Source organism: Cariama cristata, unplaced genomic scaffold (genome assembly GCF_000690535.1).
Source record: "Cariama cristata isolate BGI_N322 unplaced genomic scaffold, ASM69053v1 scaffold11786, whole genome shotgun sequence".
NCBI classification, from domain to species: domain Eukaryota; kingdom Metazoa; phylum Chordata; class Aves; order Cariamiformes; family Cariamidae; genus Cariama; species Cariama cristata.
In genome coordinates this window covers 50,001-71,483 of record NW_009620434.1, presented here as the reverse complement: position 1 = coordinate 71,483, position 21,483 = coordinate 50,001, and the positions used below count along the sequence as shown (strand labels likewise).

The 21,483-nt window shown below is 39.8% G+C and overlaps 1 protein-coding gene across 1 annotated transcript in view; it reads left to right on the top strand.

Annotated features, from left to right (window-relative positions):
• Positions 1-1,662: 1,662 nt before the first annotated feature.
• The window catches only part of SLC24A4 (solute carrier family 24 (sodium/potassium/calcium exchanger), member 4), a gene marked incomplete at its 5' end in the record, with an annotated part of 28,746 nt that continues 8,925 nt past the window's right edge, over positions 1,663-21,483 (top strand). The window contains 7 exons of the mRNA XM_009701618.1: positions 1,663-1,766; positions 2,358-2,432; positions 3,349-3,374; positions 4,066-4,119; positions 5,193-5,335; positions 11,398-11,567; positions 13,586-13,730. Coding sequence (XP_009699920.1) covers positions 1,663-1,766; positions 2,358-2,432; positions 3,349-3,374; positions 4,066-4,119; positions 5,193-5,335; positions 11,398-11,567; positions 13,586-13,730 — 717 coding nt within the window. The remainder of the gene's footprint in view (positions 1,767-2,357; positions 2,433-3,348; positions 3,375-4,065; positions 4,120-5,192; positions 5,336-11,397; positions 11,568-13,585; positions 13,731-21,483) is intronic.

The window sequence follows — 21,483 nt, the reverse complement described above, 5'->3', positions numbered from 1 at the left end:
TCTTTTCTGGTTGACATGCCTGAAGAAGCACTTCTTTTTATTCTTTGTGATTCTTGCCCTCTTTTCTGGTTGACATGCCTGAAGAAGCACTTCTTTTTATTCTTTGTGATTCTTGCCCAGTTCAGCTCCAGCTGCGCCTTGGCCTTCCTGACACCATCCCTACACAACCAGGCAGTGTCCCTATACCCTTCCCAGGATACCTGTCCCTGCTTCCACTGCCTGTGCATTTCCTTCTTGCCCTTTAGTTTGACCAGCAGATCTTGACTCATCCATGCCACCTCTTGCCTTCCTTTCCTGATTTCTTCCACTTGGAGATCAAGAGCTCTTGCGCTCTGCGGAAAGCATCCTTAAACATCTGCCAGCTCTGTTCTGCTCCCTTGTCCCTGAGGGCAGTTTTCCAGGGGGTCCTATTGACTAACTGCCTGAACAACTAGAAGTTTGCTTTTCTAAAATTCAGGGTCCTGACTTTATTCTTCGCTTGACCCACATCCCTCAGGAGTGCAAACTCCAGCAGTGCATGATCTCTGCAGCCCAAGCTGCCTCCAATCTTGACATCACTGATTAGCTCAGATGCATTGGTAACCAATAGGTCCAGTTTTGCATCCCCTCTGGTAGGGTGTCTGTTACCTGGCTTAAGAAGTTATCCTCCATGCACTCCGGGAGTCTCCTGGATTGCCTGCAGCTTGCCGTGCTACTTTTCCAGCAGATGTCGGGTGTGGAAGTCCACCAGCAGGATGAGTGCCTGCAAGTGCAATGTCTCCTATAGCTGGAGTAAGAACACTTCGTCAACAGGCTCCCCTTGATTGGGTGGCCTGTAGTAGACACCAGCCACAAGGTTCCCTTTGTTGTCTCAATCTCTCATTCTTACCCATAAGCTTTCAGCCTGCTCATGGGTATTCTTCAGAGAGAGCTCTTCACAATCTATCCACTTCTTGATGTAGAGGGCAACCCCTCTGCCTCTCTTTCCTCGCCTGTCCCTTCTGAGCAGCCTGTAGCCATCGGCAGCCACACTCCAGTCATGGAATTTGTCCCACCAAGTTTCAGTAATGGCAACTAGATTGTAGCTTTCTAGCAGAACAGTGGCTTAAATCTGATAAATCTGTCTTTAGTAAAATCTTAGTAGGCTTTCTGCTACTGTCCTGACTGACATTTTTACAGACTTTAGGGAAATACAGTCTAAAGGAATGCACTATAACCTCACATCCAACTTACTAAAAAGTAGCGAGTGTAAGCCTTTAATGCTCCCTTTAGTGAAAGAGATCGGATTTCTAACCTGGGAGGAAAGTTTCTGTGCTTTATTATACTGTTTTAAATAAAACCTGTGCTTCTGATGTGACTGGAGATGTTTTATACTCATTTGCATGGATTACTGCACAACTAACAACCAAACTGTGAAATACAGGACTTACTGTTGAGCTAAGTAGCTAAGAAATCATTTACTTTTAATAAAAATATGTATGTAGAGATGTTAAATGAAAACCAGGGAGCTGCTGCCTAGACTAATAGCAGAAACTATTCCGCAGAGAAGTGAGCATTTATTATGAAACATGTTTTGGTTAAACTTTCAAACAATCTGTTGTTCTCGGGTAGTGCGTGTTCTAATTGCCTGTGACCTAAAATGAAATGACAGAGGTAATAATGCATGTTTTGCTCCCTCTGCAGGTGTATTTATCACTCACGGAGATGTAGGAGTAGGGACCATTGTCGGATCAGCAGTTTTCAACATCCTTTGCATTGTTGGTGTCTGTGGAATATTTGCAGGACAGGTTAGTGAGATACTTTACAAATAGCAAATGTTTCCAGAAAGTTCAGTTGTAGTTTCAGCACTCTGAATGTGCAGCATACAGAGGAAACTTGTTCCTTTTCATACAATACTGTGTTCACAGTCAACTGATCAGTGGCATCTGCTAATCCTTCCTGGTACTGATGGTGATCAAAGAATCTAGGACACAAGCATGAGATTTGCTCCATCTACTCAGTAGATGATTAGACTGTATATCATATTTTTCCAGGTATTAAGTCCGATATATCCACAAGTATAATGAAGTGGGAACCATTGATTTGCTGCAATACAATGAATTGTACTTGCAATTGAAATTATGACCAATTAAAATATCATTAGTATGAAATGTATTTCATTAATGGAAGTTTCTATATGATTTTTATTACTGGTGGTTATTATACGTCCATTGTCTAAGAGACTGATATGTCTTCCTGTTAGCATAAAACTGCGATTGGTTACAGAATTGTTGCTAATAATAGTTCTGCTCATACACCTAAGTGATTGCAAGATAGAGGCCTTTGGTTTGTCTTTAAAATTGCATATTTTTGTTGGCTGAAGGTGTGATATTTTTCAGGTGGTTTGTCTCACCCAGTGGGCTGTGTTCCGGGACTCTGTGTACTACACAATATCTGTGATCATACTTATTGTTGTAAGTAGTTATCTTACTAATTAATGTGTTTCACTGCTTTAATTTTTAGAGGACCAGCCTGCTAACCATTGATATATACTGGTAAACAATTACTTTCCTAGCTAGTTCTAGTGACATCTGGAAGTGAGGGCTCAGGTCCGCAGTATGGTCCAGATATGAAAACTTCGTACAGCCCCATAGAATATGCGTCCATCATATCCATTCATTCATTCTGTACTCACAGTCTGTAAAGTTCTGCAGGCTAGCAGGCTACTGTTACACAGTGCAGTTAGCCTGTCTTCTGACCTAGGGAGCTGCTTGTTGTGGAGATAAAAAAGTTTAAGCTGCACTTCTATTTTAAGTCAGGAAGGTGACTGTTTCTTGCTTCTACACGGTAATTTTATTTCCCAGATTCTGGGTAAATTTTTCTAAATAGAGCACAGGTGAGATAACACTTTGTTCATCTACAGCAGTGTAGTAGTTCCTGAATGTACGCATTTACTGTGCCTGGTGGCAAGGAGGGAAAGAATCCGCTTTGTTTTGTAGTAAATATGGATCACTATCTGGCCATTTGGTTACAGGAATTATTTCTGCTAAAACTAGTGTAGCTGTTAAAAGGACTCAGAGCTAGGTCTCTTTAGAATACATGACTTTGTTGTCATTTACACAGACACAGCATATCTGTCTTTCACATGCTCACACTGTTTTAGTAAATACTATTTCTAACAATCACTGAGAGGGATCCAAGCGTTGTTGACAAGGTTTGTGCTTTATGAGGGGCACAATCCATACAGTGAAAGTTCTGGTTAGAAAATATCAAACTCGAGTGGCTTCTGGCTAGATATGACTGATATTTATTAAATAATTTGACTGTTTTTCAAGATAGATCAGAGAAATGGTCAATTTACATGTTTCCTTTTTTTTTTCCTACTTCTAGTTCATATATGATGAGAAAATAGAATGGTAAGTTATGTAAATTATTCCCTATGGTCCCATTTTTGCCATGAGACTGATCAGTAAACAGAGTTGCAGTGTAATTAGCTTTCATTCATACATACTGGGAGTATGAGCAGGATTTGACATCTAGGATATCCTATGTGTTTTCTTTGGCTTTTATGATGATCAGGGAAAACTAAAAAAATTTGAGAACCTGGAAACATTAACAAAATAAATATTCTGTATGTAATGCCTGAAGACTCACATGTGCAGAGAGAGTAACCAAAGTTCTGGTGCTCTGATTCTGGCTGTTAACATTTATGTGGATGCTAGGTGTCCCAAAGAACAGTCCAAGGTGGGATCCTAGTGGAAGATCATAAGCATCTTCTAAAATAGTCCTCTCAGAGTGCCTGGCCTGTACTTCAGAACTGAAATGACAAAAGGCCTTGGCATTATGATCTTCAGAGGGTAGCTATGGTTTCAGTCTGCATAACACATTTTGAAATAATATGCATTACATTTTATTTGCGTGTTTATTGGAACTTGAGAGTCTGCTTCCCCCCCATTCTGCTGAGACATCATCTAATCTTAATGATGTGAATCCTGTGTACACAAATGTGACTTGTACTAGATGTTTAGTGCACACTCCTACATAAAACTTGTAAAGCATACAGCTGTTTGAATGGCCTTTTAACACTTTTTTTTTTTTGTCTCTGAGGTGGGAAAGCCTTGTACTCATCATTATGTATTCATTCTACATACTTATCATGAAGTAAGTGCTTTTCTGCTCCGTATGCCCTTTAGATGTTAATTGACCATCGTTCTTTTGTTGTGGTTTTGTCCTTGGCCTTCCTGCCGAGGGCAATACAGCCAGTCATGTTTCTGTGTAAGGTCCCTTGCGTTTTCGTGCTTAATCAGTTTCACTCTAGATTTGTGCTCAGTCAACACCAAATATTTTCATGCATCCTTTTCATAGTGCACTGAGGTAAAGTGGCTTTCAGAAACAGTTGTGAGAAGATGTCATTTATACAAAGATAGATGAAAGGATCCACCGGGTACTCTGGATTGTAAGCACACAGCGTATCAGCTATTACACATATTTTGTAACCTCTGGAGAACAAGGTCAAGGAACATTAGATGGACTGCTAAGCACGTATTTATCTTCAGACCGTCTCATACTAGATTGTATACTGACATCCTTCTTCTATAGTGTCACTGCCTCTGACAGGAGAGTCAGAGGTCTGACTGTTACTGCAAAGGTCTGTGAGTCCACCCTTCAACTGCGAGTTGCTTAGACTTATCCCTTGGTGCCCTCCCCTCACAAACCATCCCTTTTGGAACTTCAGCCTCCCTTTTCTCCTACATCAGGTCTTATCAGAGTTCATTGACAGCCCTCTTAGATCCCACCCTGGTGCTAAAATAGATGCATTCTTTCTTTAGAAGGGTATGGTCAACAGTCCCAGAAATGCTTAAGCACCTGCCATGGGGAACACAGTACTGAGAGAAAGAGTGAGGTGAATCGCAAGCTGATGCAGCAGGAAAGAAGCTGTTGTATAGTGAATGTCCTGGCTCCAAAATCTGCAGCTCCAGTGTTTTACCTTCACTAAATCTGCTCTAGTGTCTTTTTGCAGTTTGCTGTATCTCATAAGAGATAGGTGCACCCCTTCCTTTCCTATCAGCTTGCCACTAAACTGGATAGTCCTTTCTCTTAACTTCCTATTAGTTGTCAGAGAACATGCATCTAAGCTTTACTGCTTGCCAGCATAAGTTATTCTCAGACGCTTAAAAGTTTGATAAAGAAATGCAACAATCCAACCTTTTCAGACCTTTCCTTTGCACTTTTAGGTACAATGTGAAGATGCAAAATTTCTTCACCCTTAAAAGCAAGAATGTTGGAAATGGTGACACAGTCAACAATGAGCTGGAAGATGGTAATAAATGTTATGCCTCTAGTTGTGATGACCCATCTATTCCATTACTATGGAAAGGTAAGGCTGAGCAGACAGGACTTGGAAAAAGAGGAGTTCACAGGATATCCTTTTAATTCCTTCAATGGGGATCAAAATAGTGTTACTATTCAATAATAAACAGGAATTTTTATTGGGTTAACTTGACAATTCAGCAGACTGCCAGATGAAAAAAACCCAACCAGAAAATTTTTTTTTATGTTCTGAAAACAAGCTGCTTTGCACATTGGCAATTTTGTTCCCTTTTTATCTCCTGTTCAGTGATGACCTACAACACTGCAAAAGAAATTTTTTTTTTCCAGGAAGAAGGTAATTTTCACTTCAAAAACTAGTTTGGAGCTAGAATCTAGACATAGAAGTTGAAGGAAAGGCCATGGGCAGATCAGTGCACAAGAGGGATTATATGTTGAGTTCAGATCCTCAGAAGACTGGCTTTCACGCACCTAAATAGCTCTGCATACATTGCAAAGCACATATGTAAAATTGAGAAATGTGGGTTCTTTGCTGTCTGTGTCTTTGTCATAAACAGTAAAAAGATGATACCTGGCTTCTAGTACTGAAGGTAAGCAAACATACCTGTGTTTTTGACTTTTTTTTAAGCCTGTTTTTATCATTGTCTTATTCCTCTTCCATTCCCTCTTTTCTCTGTAGAGCAAAATCATTCCTACTTTCAAAGCACAAACCATATAATTTAGTGAGCTCTTGGGCTACTCTTAGTAAGTGAGGTATCCTTGCTTTGTTCTTTGCAAACATCTCCCATTCTAGGAGACTGAGCTCAGCAGCAATGTAGGTAGCATTTGGAAAGATCCTCATGTAATAACAAATAGTGGCAAACAGGAATTTAGAGCAGACACAGAGAATCCCACTCTTCTCTGCTTTTAGTGTTTAGGCTGGGATCTTTTCAAGGTAGGTCCTGTCACTTACTACAGGTTTGTGCAATGACAGCACACTGATACTCTGGTCTCAGATATGGTGTTTAGACAATAGTTTAATAGAAATTTAAAATGACTTCTCAGAGAACATTGTAGCATAATTACATGAAGATGTCTTTGAAATACTTTGATCTCATTTCAAAATGAATTTTTGTGAACATTGACTATGATATAGTGAAGTCTGTCTCTTGGAGGTAGAGGTGTGTACGTACAAGGTTCAGAGGATACCTCCTAGGGCAGTTGTTACTTAGTTTTCAGATGGAGACATAGAAAAAGAGTGGTCCAGTGAAAGAACACAGATATTAGTGGGTTTTACTTCTGAGGCATTTGTTGGGTTTTGATGTCATCTCCTTGCATGCTCTTCTCTCTAACCACTGTGTTGTAAAGGGATGATAGCACAGAGTGCATGCCTGTCCATCTATTTCCTCTTCAGGAAATGTGAAGAGCATTTAATGTTTGCAAAGAACATGCAGGACTTTAGGAAGAGGAGCAAGAAAGCTAATAAAAACCTGGACTCATGAGAATGGTGTCTCCACTAACAACTGTCCACAGCAGATTTCTTCTCCAATTTCTGTGCACTGAAATTGCAGTTTCAGTCAAATTCCCTTTGCCTTCTCCAGCACCCATTACACAAATACATGCTGCGTTGGAGGGACCATTGTTCCAAGTGTGAGAGTGTAGATGTTAATACAGGCAAACCAGCTGGGATGAGAGAGGATGCAAAGAAGAGATTAAGGAGGTGATAGGGTTTGGGGTGAGCAGTGGGAGAGGATGGCAGTGTTAGCCTAGCTGCTTTGTAGATGGGTGCTTTATGCGTTAAAAAACTGTCCTAAAAACCCATCATGTCGCTGCCTGGTGCATCTCCCTCCTGTTGAGTCAAAATATGCCATGACCTGTCAGTGACTTGCTGTTAGTTGATGCTTGACTGGCTTCACAAGCTGAGCTGCACCTTCCCCAGCAGCACCTTTCAGAAACAGGAGCACTGCTAGTAGCAGGGAGAGAACTAGAGCTGGCCTATGCCTTACCTCCAGCCAGTGGTTAGCAAGTTTCAGGATCCACTGAAAAACCTCCCTTGGCTTCACAAAGATGTAGGTCTAACCTTCATCTGATTTTCCACGGGAGGAAAGTCTGAGTACTTCCCAAAAAAGAACAATTGTGTTGGGTGATGAACTTTCTTCCTACCAAGGACGGTTAGTCTGTTGCTCAAGGTGCAGATAGAAGGGGGGTTCACATGCTGCACAGCTTTCTTTTGTGCTTTTAAGTTTTATTACTTTCAAGAGCTTCCAATGGTACAATATAAAAGCTTCCATTACTCAAGTTCCAGAAAGAAAAAGGAAAGCTTTTCACGATAAGATAAACTCGATTTCAAGGACGAGTTCTACACACACAGGTAAAGATGAAATATTTGTACTTTGAATAATACTCCTATTTTAAAAGTACAAACATGTGGCTCACTGCCCTGGGCTTTTATTATATTGACCCAAATTTCCACCAGGTGGCATGGTTTGATTCCTGCCTAGAACTGGAAACTTGAAAAATGAGTTCCTGAGGGCCTGATCAGGAGTCAACTAAAATCAGCGAGAAGCTTTCTGTTGATTTTGACAGAGTTGTTGGTGATGACTCTTAGTAGTGAGCAGGAAGTTTAGATAGTTTGTTAAAAGGAAGAGCTGTTCTCAGAACATAGTTTTCTAAGAAATATCACAAAGGAGAAGCAAAAAAGGCTTTTCTCTGTCTCACATTTGTGAAAACCACTTTTGCGACTTTTAGGTGGAGCCTGTTTCTACCATACAGGGCCAAAGTGTGTATGTTTATGGGCCTAGGGGGTGAGACTGAAGAGCTGTTACAAAATACAAGAGCAATGTGCTGCAGTAAGTCAAAGCAGCTGCAGTTAGCTATATGTATATTTATAATCATGTATTCTACATCAGTGCTGAATTTTTTGTCATGGTATTTCATCAAAGCTGAGTATGTTTGATCACTGTCTCCTTAGTGCTCTGAGAAACAGTTCCAGAGTAACTTCAGTATTTCCATGTTTTTCATGACACTGTAAGATAAAGAAGCATTTTGGAGAGTTCACTGGCAAAACTCACTTGAGAGCAGTTAATCTGATCAGACTGTTAAAAAGATATCTGGCCTTTTTACCTTACCAGGATTGCTGTCAAACTCTTCTTTTTCTTTGCCTAACTAAAGGAAATGTTAAGGTACTGTGGTTGAGTCCTCTTCTTGTGAAGACTGGCTCCTAGGAAGCTTGTCGGCCTATGTATTCCTTCACAGAAAAGCTGCTGCACTCTTAACTGTTAGAGTAATTGGAATGGATGTGCTGCTCCTTATTTGCATCATCAGCTGCAGTACTCAGCAAGGTTAATTTGTTTTAGATTTGAGGACGGAGGGTGGATAATTGCTCCTTTGTGTTTACCAAATGCAAAATTACTATTAGCTCTATTCTCCATTAGAGATATTAAGCTGCAAGACAAGACTACAGAGTGGATTCTTTGAGTAGGGCATGTTTCTTTGTGCAACCAAAGATCTCTTTATAACACTTCAGGTGACCCCAGTGTACTCGTTGAAATCTTATTTTAGTGAAACAAAGCAAGACACTCAAATGCTAAAGAGTAAAGATATAGCTGTTTACTGATGTTTTAGAGGCTTGCCAGTTTTTCTTGCTGAATGATAATGGAAGGATATATTTCTTCAACTTCAAATATTTCAGAAGATGCTTGAGACAGCAAAGCCTTTATTGCATGGTGTGATTTACATGCATGCATGGCTCCAGTCTTCTTCCTGAAAAACAAAAATATTTCAACACTAACAATGCAAAAAAAATCAATATAATTTCTGTGTGTTTAGAACAGGTCTTTTTTAATTCCTTTGTTTGAGTTGAATATTTTCTTAGATTTCCTTTGCTTCCTGACCAGAACCATGCACTAATAATTGTCTTTCACTTCCACTTCCTAAATTCTCTTCCTCTTCTTAATGTAAGTAACATAATGCAAAAGGGGAGTGGGAGGGTGAAGCCAAGCTAAGCAAAGCAGAAAACAAGCAGCAAAGAATTTTGTTGGGTTTTTTCCCCATACATATTATTACATGTAATTATTAATATTTATTACAGTCATATGCATATTTCCTGCCCTGCTTTCTAACACCACATGGGTATGTCTCCTGTCTGCTGAGCCTTGCTCTGCTTGCTATGTGTAGTCTATAGCATTTGTGAGAATATTGGTTTGTTGTTGAGCTCTGAAAGTCCTTGCCTGTACTTGTGTTGATTCCCAATATAATTTTAACTCTCTGTTTGTATTCTTAACATGGTAGAACAAAACGTTTAACCTTGGTACAAGTTCCTTCATATTAACAAAGCTTGACTTACACATTTGTTCTTGACAATTGTTTTTCATCTTTTCAAATCTTGTCATGTTAGAGAGATTGATAATATTCTGTGAAGTTAAAGTGAAGATTTCCAAAAGGAGTGAGCACAGCATTAGAGACTTCTGGATGTACAGCACCTTGATCCAATGGGATAGCTTTACAGGTTCCAGGAGTGCTGTCTACACTGCCACAGTGCAGGTGCTTTTAGAGAAGGCTTACAAAACCATAGTGGGACATATCAGATCTCCTGACATATCAGACGTATCCTGACATACCAGACATCTCTGATCTCCTTCTATGACAAAGTGACCTGCTTAGTAAATAAGGGAAAGGCTGTGGATGTAGCCTACCTAGACTTTAATAAGACCTTTAACACGGTCTCCCACAGCATCCTTCTAAATAAATTGGCTGCTCGTGGCTTAGATAAGTGGACTCTTCGATGGGTAGAAAACTGGCTGAATGGCCGGGCCCAGGAAGTTGTGGTCAATGGAGCCAAATCCAGTTGGTGGCCAGTTACTAGCAGTGTTCCCCAGGGCTCAGTTTTGGGGCCAATGCTGTTCAACATCTTTATAGATGATCTGGATGTGGGAATTGAGGGCACTCTCAGTAAATTTGCAGAGGACACCAAGTTGGGTAGGAGTATTGGTCTCCTGGAGGGTAGGAAGGCTCTGCAGAGGGACCTGGACAGGCTGGATTGATAGGCCAAGACCAACGGCATGAGTTTCTACAAGAAGTAGTACTGGGTCCTACACTTTGACCACAAAACCCCCATGCAGCGTTACAGGCTGGGGGAGGAGTGGTTAGACAGCGGTCAAGCGGAAAAAGACCTGGAGGTGTTGGTTGACAGCCGGCTGAACACAAGCCAGCAGTGTGCTCAGGTGGCCAAGAAGGCCAACAGTGTCCTGGCTTGTATCAGAAATGGTGTGGCCAGCAGGATGAGGGAAGTGATCATCCCTTTGTACTTGGCACTGGTGAGGCTGCACCTGAAGTGCTGTGTCCAGTTCTGGGCCCTGCACTTCAAGACAGACATTGAGGTGCTGGAGCGAGTCCAGAGAAGGGCAACGAAGGTGGTGAAGGGCCTGGAGAACAAGTCTGATGGGGAGCGGCTGAGGGAGCTGGGGTTGTTTAGCCTGGAGAAAAGGGAGACCTTATCACTCTCTACAACTACCTGAAAGGAGGTTGTAGTGTGGTGGTGGTCGGTCTCTTCTCGCAGGCAACTAGTGACAGGACAAGAAGGCGTAGTCTGAAACTGTGCCAGGGGAAGTTCAGGCTAGAAATGAGGAGGCATTTCTTCACAGAAAGGATTGTTAGGCATTGGAATGGGCTCCCCAGGGAGGTGATGGAGTCACCATCCCTGGAGGTGTTTAAGAAAAGACTGGACGTGGCACTTAGTGCCATGGTCTAGTTGACATGGTGGTGTTAGGGCAAAGGTTTGACTCGATGATCCCAGACGTCTCTTCCAACCTCACTGATTCTGTGGTAAGCAAAGAAAACTGGTACTACAGTATGAATGGCTGGGTAAAAACTGCTCCCACTCATCTGAGAGTGTGCTGGTGGTATGGTGGCTACCTTAGCAGAGTGAAATCCCTTTTCAGCATGTGATCTAAACAAAGTGCACAACTGATGAGCAGATTCACCAGGCTGCAGAAATATTACAGGAAAGTCACTTGTAAATTCAAGCATTCAGATTGATATTACCCCCACCTAAGCCTGAAAAGAATGACTCTGGGTGATGGGAAGCATAGTAAGATCATTTCCACAAATAACTCTGTCCATTGTGATCATTAGTGAAGGGGATGCAGCAGTATGGCAAAAGCAGTGTTGTGATGGTGGATGAGATCATCTGCTCCAGTCCCCCCAAATACCGGTTCCCTGAAGCTGGATTACGGATTATGATTACAAATAAGTTTGGACCACGCACCAGAATGCGGATGGCAAGCCGACTCATCATTAATGAGGTAGGTTCATTAAGAAAAACAATAAATGACTGTGAGGCAGAGGAATTGCCAAAAAGCCATGCTCCATAGTGATTCTGGAATTCAGATTCTCCCCTATTCCTGGAGATGGGCTACAGCTATGTCTTTCTCTGGCAGTTATATCACGGCAGATTTGAAGATGGATTCCCAATTGGTGATGCTGCCTGTTTTAATGGGAGGGCAGTCGCCAAGGAGGGACTCCCTTATCTCCCTGCCAGAAGATGTTTGTTTCTGTCTGTGTGTGTGTGTGTGTGTGTGTGTGTACATATTTGGATTTTACCTGCAGCAGAAGAATTGGTTTTGATCATTACAAAAATGATGAGTCTGAGAAAGGATAATGGATATGACAGCCAAAAATCTGTGAGAACTGCTCTTACATTCGCAGCACTTCAGGATCACATCAGATATTTGCCTCCCTCTTTGGTCTTCAGTGTAGTCCTCAGCTCAAAATAAAAACAGACCAAAATATTTCATGAGGGGAATTTGCCCTGAACAGTTTCAGTTAACTCTTGCATGATGTATTGTGACCACCGTATTTTGCTTGTTTCATACCCTGCAGCTGAAGTGACAGGACTGGCCAAGTGACGCTGTTCTGAGCTTGTATGAAGTAATTGGGGTGAAATCTTCGGCCTGCCAGCCTTGGCTTCTATGAAGGCAGGATTTTATTCTTTGCTCCCTACAATGTCGAATATGAGAGGTTTTTGCTCAGGCAAATAAATTCATTTTAGTAGTTTAGGAAATACAAGCTTTAGCAAGTTCCTAGAATTTGAACATAACACAGTTCATGCGTCTGCCCGGCATTGTGAATACCCCAATGAAAGAAAGCAGCACTAATATATTTGTAATGAAAGTCCAGTTTAACAGTAAAACAGCAAAATGTTTATTGGGAAGTCAGCTTGGTGGCATACAGTCAAGAGCAGAAGATCAGATAGGACATATATCAGCAGTTGACTCTGTGAAAGTTCTGCTTTGAAGGCAATTCATTGATCAGAAAAAATTTCTTAATGAATATGTGCACAGAGAGCTGATACTTTCTGGTTCAACATCTGCAAAAAACTTTCTCTAAACCAGAGCATTTTGGATCTATGTTCTTATATATTCTCACTGCCAAAGTTTTGCAAAGTGTTCAGATATGAGTTTTCTCTATTTTTAATTATGGTGTGTTAATACTAGTTTCAGAACTTTTTTGCATGTTGTGCAGTTACTTTATTTTTCAAGGCATTTTGGAGCACCACTTAGAAAGTTGCAACAATTTGTCGTGAAAAAGAGAATGCTTATGGACGCTGCATTATCTCATCTAACAAACTAAAAATATTTCTTTTTTTTGTAAAAGTAGGAAATTACTGTTACATCTGACATTCTCCAGTGTATTAATGGGTATATATACTGAGGTTTAAACCCTATCCCTGTAATTTTTATACTATATATTGGAACTGTAGCAGTCTTATACATGTCTGCAGGGGCAAGTATGAGCTTCATGAAAGTATATACTTGGACAAGGGCAACAGGGGTTAGTCTTGCTTTTGAAATCATGAGTAAGACCTTTGCACTTACCTCAAGGAATGGGGATGAGAAGGAAGAAGAAGAGTTGGACCTGAGTTGGAGAGGTCCTGGGTAATGAGTCATTCGTAAGCCAACTCTAATCATCTGGAAATGTCTTGAGTGTTAACTCTGGATTATGGTGCTATTCTTGGTTTGAATGGGAACTGTTGAGTGAGACGTGCTTCAGAATAACCACACTCATTAAAACTTGGTGCGGAATAACAGATATGACAACTTTCTCCATCATGGCTTGAAAGACTGCTGCCAGTAATTTTGAGGTGGATGGTCAACATTTGCCTGATGAAGACAGGTAGGCCACAGACTGATTTGTTTGTTGCTGCCTGGAAGGAAGGCTTTGTGGAGAAACATCATGGTTCACGTGACTGGGGCTGGACAGGCAGCAAAAGTCAGATTTAACAAATTCAATATTTTCCAACTATGTCTTTGACACTGTGCAGCGTCAGCGGTTAATCCAATCTGCCAATGGCTCAAGCAAACCACTTCAGAATGGGAGACATGAGAATATTGAAAATGGGAACATCCCTGTCGTGAACCAAGAGGATGAAAATGAACAGGACAATCTATCTCCCTTTTCATTACCAGGTAAGTCTTACTTTCCAGGTGTTTGTAGTAAAGGAAACTGAAGATAATTAAAATGCCACACACTGGGTTGTAAGAAAAGACGACATATGCGGGGAGAGAGGAGGAAGGGAATTGATTTGACTGACTGAAGGCTGGATTTGATGACAGTAAAACTGGGCTGGAAGCTACATGGCTAAAAGCAGATCTTAGGAAAGTGTTTTCCAGCCATCATGCACAGTAACAGTACAAGTGCTGTCTTGCCAGAGGCGAAGCGAAAGCAGGTAAGGCAGGTTTGTATTAAAAAACATACCAGACCAAACCGATGAGCATTGCACTGCTAGTAATTTTGAAGTCAACAGTTAATAATAGCCTGTTGGAGATTGCTAGGCCAGAGGCAGCTAGGTGTATAAATAGATAACTTGATTTAGTGACTGTAGGGGAGGCTTCTTGGATGAAGAGGGAGAAAGGTTTAGGGGGAGAAAGAGTGTTTAGTATCTTTGACAGTGTTTAAAATTCTTAAAACAGCAGTCTGTAATAATATTCACCTTTTAAAATTTTTTGGAAACTCTTTGGTGTGAAGGGCTATATATAACCAACCTTATTATGTTGGTGCCCTTAGCATATTCCAGGTTGACTGTCCCCCAGATGCTTTGGAGATTAGATGGGAGAGATGAGATCACCCCTCACAGACACGTAGTCAGTAGTCGTCTGTCACGCAGTGACTGTTTAACAGAAATATTACTTGGCATAAATGAATATCACATGCAGTGAAAAAGAAGGAAGAGTTTTCCATGTTGTATATGATTCAAATTTCTTAGAGATCCCATTGCTTCAGTTGCTATCATTTTAGAATAGATGTTTGTGACTGAACAAGCATTGAAGCATACTATGTGAAGACTGGATGAAACTCTATGTTTTCATGTGTTACTGTGCTCTTACAGGAACTTCTTGCAGTCAGCAGTTACGGACTTTCATCAGGGGTGAAGAATGGAAACAAATTGATTCACTGAAGATAGGCCCATTAGATGGGCTCCTGATAATCAAAAGATAATGAAAAAACTGGTTTTATTATGTGGTAAAATAAGTGGATCCAAGTCAGTAATATGCTTGTGCACGTGAACATGTTGTTAATAACAACAATAATAACAGTAACAGTAATAAACAACTTCTAAAACCCAAAAATGTGTCCCCAAGCCATCTTAAAAATGCAGGAGTCAATGCACATGTTGGCAAAGAAGATTCTTTAACTGAGTTGTATTTAACAAGTTTTTGGATTCAAGTTTTAATTGGGGCAGTACTATCATGCATTTCCTCTTACATTTTAGGACAATACAGAAATTTTAACATGTGGCAAACATTACCCAGAGACTGTATTTGGGTTTGTTCAAGACTCAGGCAACTTCTCTATGAATAAAAAATAGATTTCAGAGTAGGGCTTCCTAAGCCTGTGACATTCACAATAGACAAACTGCTTTGAACTAAGGAGAGAGTTATTAGTTATGCCGTTGGCCTTTTTCAAATGCAGTTTTTCAGCATTTTTGAGAAAGTCTTTAAAGATAATTGACGTGTAACAGGCCAAAGTGGAACCACTGATGATACAGTTCATACTGGAATGGAGCAAAAGTTCATGTTAAACTAAAAGGGTTGTATAAAAGCAGTAAAGTGATTTTTTTAAAATCCTCATCATTATCTTCAGGTTCATTAGTCCTGTTGTCTGGAGATTATTATCTATCGGTTGGATTCTCATTGTTCCACTCATAAGTTCTGAGGGAGAATTTTTTTATTTTTGCTTTCAGAAATACCACTTTAATGACTTTGGAGAAAATGTAAAGAACCAGCATCATACTTTGTTGTTGTTTAAGTACTGTGGCACAATCAGTAGCCTAAAAAACCCCTGACATTTAAAACTGGCTTTAGGGAAAAGGTAGTTTGCAGACAGTTTCCCAGAATCCCCCCTGTTTTTCTTTTGATACATTTTCAGGCCACGAATAACGCACGTACATTTTCTAAAGATCAGAAGTTCATGTATTCTTTCAGTACTATAAAGAGCTCTATGAAGAATAGACTTTCACTTTCCAAGTCAATTGCTTACAGTGTGCTAAGTAGAAAATTCACTCGAGTATTTTAAGAGCTGCAACAGAAATGGCTATGAATTGGCCCAAACCCTTTTTTTGCTGTTCTGTAGTCACCTTTTTTAGCCTAGTTTGGTGTTTGACTTTCTTCCTTCAAATTGCATATTCTAGATCCTTTTGCAAGAATTCATAGTAATCATTTGCCATCTGTAATTTTTGCTTATTGTTCTCTTTTATCATCTATCAATGGCATTGCTCAGCAATAAATGTAGAGCTTTAGCACACAGAAATAGAGAATAAAATTGTTATATGAAAATAGTCTCAAACTTACAGCATCCAACCTGGATCCCATATGTCAAACATCCAGAGAGATTCACCCTCAGGGTGTGGTTCAGGCCCATCTTGAAACTGGACACAACACATAGTTTTTATGGAAACTACATAAGGTATCACACAAACCAGACTTTGCCTTTGGTTTCTATGTGGGAAGAAACATTCTCTTTAAAAGAGGAATTAATTTCTTGACGTAATCTTTAGGCCATGATGATTATCTTCCAAGAGAAAGGCTCATTTGGTACTTTACAATTTGATTACTCTACAGTTGTTTGGAAACAGGTCTTAAACTTTAAAAAAAAAACCCCACAGATCAGACTAAAGCAGGATGAAACTGAGCAGGCATGTGTTGACAACAAAATGGTGTGTAAAAGCCCTTGCATAGCCCAGTAGTCTTTTAGAGCCCAGACTCGGAAAAGCACTTCTGTGCAGCTCTTAATGGATGCTTAAATCCTATTCACTGTCACATGTTCAGGATCCTTTAAAATGCTCAGTGTTCTCAGCTCCTGCTGGTTTCAGAGAAGACCTCCTCCTGTTACAGGATTGGACCATGGATGCTTTATATAAGTTGTGGTGGTGTTAGCTAAAATAGGAATAATAATTCCCAGAGCTAAAATGAGATGGCAATAAAGGAGATTAGCAATCCTGCCCTTTTTTGTATGGATCCAAAATACGAAGACAACATGTTGGATAGAAGCAAAAAGGAATTAGCAGTATCTACTGAAAACGTAAAAAAAATTTGTACTTGGTCAAACCAAATGTTTGTCTTGCCCGATATCCTGACTCCAGCCATGACTTTATGAAGAAGCCTGGAGAAGAATGAGACAGGACAAGTTGGCCTTCAGCTATTTTCAGCTCAAGGAACTTCCTGGACTAAATGTAATGTCTGAGTATTTAAAAGTCCTTAATGTATTTCTTCTTCATTAACCTATCTAATTCTCGTTGAATCTTTGCAAACATTTAACACCCACAGCATCCTTTGGGAAGGAGTGTGAAGAACCATCTCTTTTTACTTGCTTTGAACCTCATTCCTACTAGCTTCATTTGATGTCATCTTTTATTGGAAAACACAATGAACAAAGCAAACCCCATGTACCTCACTTGGACACTCAGGATGCTGTAGCTCTTTGTTGTGTCCCCTATGGAGTTGTATGTCCTCTTGGTTGAGCTAGAGACAGAAAAGAGTTCCATGTAGAAATCTCTATAGTTTCTGTGTCTGCAAACACTGATGCAGAGTTCTTTTAGCTTCTCTGCAATGCCCCTGTCTTCTCTCAGTGCTCCTTTATACTTTGATCACTAGTGGACTCAGCAGATTTCCCACTCCTAATGTGTTTGAAGTAAGATTTACTGTGCATTTTGATTCCTCTTTGTAGTTGTTCCTCAGGCTCTCATTTTGGCCTGCTTTATGGTGCTTTTGCCAAAGTTTGGAAACATGACTTAGGTGGCTGAGTTAGGAAGAGAGCTAGTTTCCGTAACTTCTTTGGTGTTGCAAGATAGATGTTCTTCCAAGAAGGTAGTTTAGAGCAAGACCTAACTGTAGTATTCTGAAATGCTTTTTTGGAAGAGCTTCCAGCTTCCTCTTGCCACTGCCTATGTAATGGCGCATCTATCTTAGCGAATTTTATTTCAAAACACAAGTGTGCTTCTGAGGCACATGTCACTGTTGTCCTCGTGTACTGTACTTTGATTTGCATCATGTTATTGGAACTCATGAACCAGACTCCTTTTGCAGAAAACTGAACTGGAAAATGCTCCAGAAGAGCAATGAGTGTGCTCTACCTTGGAGGAGGATACACAAGATAAATTGGAAGAGAAGTGGGCAAAGATTTAATTTAGTAACTCATAACTTCATTCTGAAAGGGAAAAGAGAGACCTGAGGAAGCCTATAAATCCCAGTTCTCCCTTAAAAAACATTGATAAAGTAGACAGCAAGGTTAAAACACACAAAATAAACCATGCCAAAATCCCACCAACTCAAACAAAATATGGGGAGTACTTCTGATCAGTTACATTTTATTTTTGTTGAATATTGTCCTGCATAAAACTAGAGTAACTTTGAGAGTAAAGCTTGTTTCTGCATACTGAAGCAAATTCTTTTTTCCAGGCCAGTTCCCACTGTACCAAAAATGTGTCTGTAAGAAAAAATTATTGGCATAAATCCAAATATGGAAAGTGTGGTAAAGGCACAGGCTGAAAATAGAAATCTGAGTTGTTTTGGACAGATCTTATGGTCTGGAATTTGGAACTTGTATTCTGGAAAATGGAACTTCCGAGAAGAGTGTCAGTAGTTTGGAAAATAGTCTGTTTTGGATGAAGATGAGAAGTAAAACCTTGGTATTTTCCACAGGAAAAAAAGAATTGTTTCCAAAGCTCTGTTGCAGGAGAATTGCAATAAAAGTGTTTTAATATGTCAGCTGCCCACTTGGAAGGCTGACAAAAGTTGAGCCTTCTTGGATACCCTTTTACACACTATGTAGCCTGTCTCTAGTGTGGTAACACAGAGAGTCTCTTGCCTCCACAATTCCCAGGGAAAGTTGCAGAGCAGAAATCAATAAGGATTTTCCAAGAAGGTGGAGAGGGAGCTGCTGCGTTAATTCTCCTAACAGCATATTGAAAACCATTTTCTTAGAATTTTTTTTTTTGCAACAAAGGTATTTTTCAGTGCAAAACAATTCTGATGGAAAATTTGCAATGGATCTAGTTTGTTATATCTATTTCAGTTGTTTCTATGTTGAATTGCATACTTGGGACAAAAATTTATATTCCTCTGTTGTCTTTTGGATAGTACACGTGCTCAGAATGAATTAAGCTTTCAGATTGGCTAATTTACATATATTAAAGTTTTCCAATCAGTCTCGACTCTGATGAACAGCAGCACTTTCTAGCAGAAATTTACTTGCTGTCTGGGTTATTACAAAGCTCCCAGTGTGGGGGTGTGTATGTTACTGTTACACATTTTCAGGTCAGGATTTGAATTAATGCTGGTAATGATATGTGGGTGTAAACATATCTTTGTAAATATAAAGTCTAATTAGGACCAAGAGGACAGATAATTTAAAAATGACTTTTCACTGGGGGAAAAACAGTTGGGGGGGGGGGCAGTTAAATGAAAAATGGTAGAGAGATTTAAAAAGATAAAAAGGGAATTTAAAATTATAAAGTGGAACATGAAAAAAACCGGCAGCAATAATCTTCCTAGGCCAGCCTGGAGATGCCTTATTTTTCTTCTAAGTTTTCCATTATCAAAAGCAAAAAAAAGCTGAGAAAAATAGAAATCAATAGTAAACTCCAGGAAGCCTTTCTCATTTTGCAGATAGAGGTAAATTAGAGAAAATTTTTCCCATTTTTCAAGTTACCTTAAATTAGAGATTCATATGAATTCATAACCATGCAGTTATGAAAATCCTGTGTGCCAATTAGATTCATGCTTTTCAAGGATGTTATAATTTTTTTAGATCAGTCGGCTACTAATTGCTTTGTGTAAGGAGATGCTTTTTTCACATGTGAAGGTTTAGGCATGTTCTGAAGTAGCTAATGTGTGGAGCAGTGGTCTGTGCTTGACTGCCACACTGTTAAAGGGAAGACTAAGTGAAAAAGCTATCAAATTTAACTAACTACAGTAACTTAGATCTGACTCCTGATGGTGTAGTTGCAGACTCCTGTCTGTCTAAACTCAAAAAAAGTGTTTTCTATGCAGCTTATTGACTAGGACATGTAGGCTGTCTGCACTATATGTGTTTGGAAGTTCTGTTTCAGAGTAGCTCTAGCTTGGTCCCATGGACTAAATGCCCGTTATTATTTGGAACACTTTTTTAAGTTTGTGCTTCTGGTTCAGCTTCATATCGAGGGAATCTTGGTGGTGTGATGCAAGGCTGCTCTGTGTTTCAAACTAAAATACAGTAAATTGCAAACCAAAATACAGTAAATGGGGACAATCAGAGATTTACTTCAAGGGTACACTCCTGATCTGAATGAAAACACTAATGTAGTTTCACACTTTCATACTGAGCTCCTCTCAACTCTGTGAATGTGGCAAATAGGACAGTTTTTTTCCTGTAAAAGGCACTTTCTTTAGTGCCTTAAGGAAAAATTTGTTTCCTGTCAGTGCTGTGATGTGTGTTTTTGACTTTGTTCACCAGGACACTATCTGTATGTGAAAGTAATCATTGTAAGCATAACATCTGGAAAGATGACAAGCCCAGAAATGAATTGAAAATTAGCAAAGGGCTCTTTGTTTTAGGGCTGCTGCTTCATTTACAGAAACATTGTAATCGGGCTCTTCTTCTATGATGATACCTCTCTGAAATACTTGGTATGCTTGGCTTCCAAATATCTGGAGAAACAGAAAAATGGATGTGTAAACTAGAAAAAACAACTTGATGCAAAACCCCTCATCTTTCTGTTCTACAGCAGGATGAAGTGAACACAATATAGACCAGTGTTGCTTTCTGTAATAAAACGGTATTCTTTCTTTATTGTTGTGGGGAGTACAACAAACAAAATACACCTTTCCTCAGCTATGTGTGTTGCTGCAGGAGCCTTCAGACCCAGGGCTCACAGGAGTGGCCAGTACTGCTATTAAAACAACTGAGCTAAGGTCTTGTAATGAAACTGTTTGTCTGTTTTTGCAGAACAGCTATGTATCAGATATAATAGCCTGAATGAGGATGATAATTTTCTTCTTTGCAGACGTACTAGGGAGCTAAGCAACAATCATAAAACAATTTGTCATTAACTAAAGCATACCCCAATTTAACAAATTTATCACTAAATCGTTTTAATGATTATTTTAGAGTGGGTAATCAAAAACAAAACAACAGAGCAGCATAAAAAGTAATTTCAAAAGAACAAAAAAAAAATTAAAAATTTTCAAGCTGTATATTGCTTGTGCATTCATCTAAGCCAGGTGAAATGAATGAAGTCATCCATTTTCTGAGGAAATAGTCTCACTTTATTGAGGTTTCTGCTAAAATTACTTACTAAATTCTTACAAAACTATGAAGTTACAGCATAAAAGTAGACTTCTTTAACACTAGGTGCCACACAAGTTCCATGACCCAGCATAGTAGGAGTTGAAGAAAATGGCCTGAGGCAGAATCGAGGCCAGATATACTTAAGGCTTTATATGAAAGTTTATAAAAGCTAGCAAATCCTGACACACAAGAGATGCCAATGTGAAGTGTGTCACGTAGGCTGCTTCGGCCATGGTGGCTCAGAACTGTTCTAGGCTAACTGCAAATGGCCAGTCGGCTTCTCTGTCAACCCAGTAAACACCAGAATTACATGCAGTTGTTCCTCGAAGTCTCAAGCCTGGTTGCCATGTAATGAATGCAAATGTCACTTCCACAAACCATCTGGCTCTAAAAAAC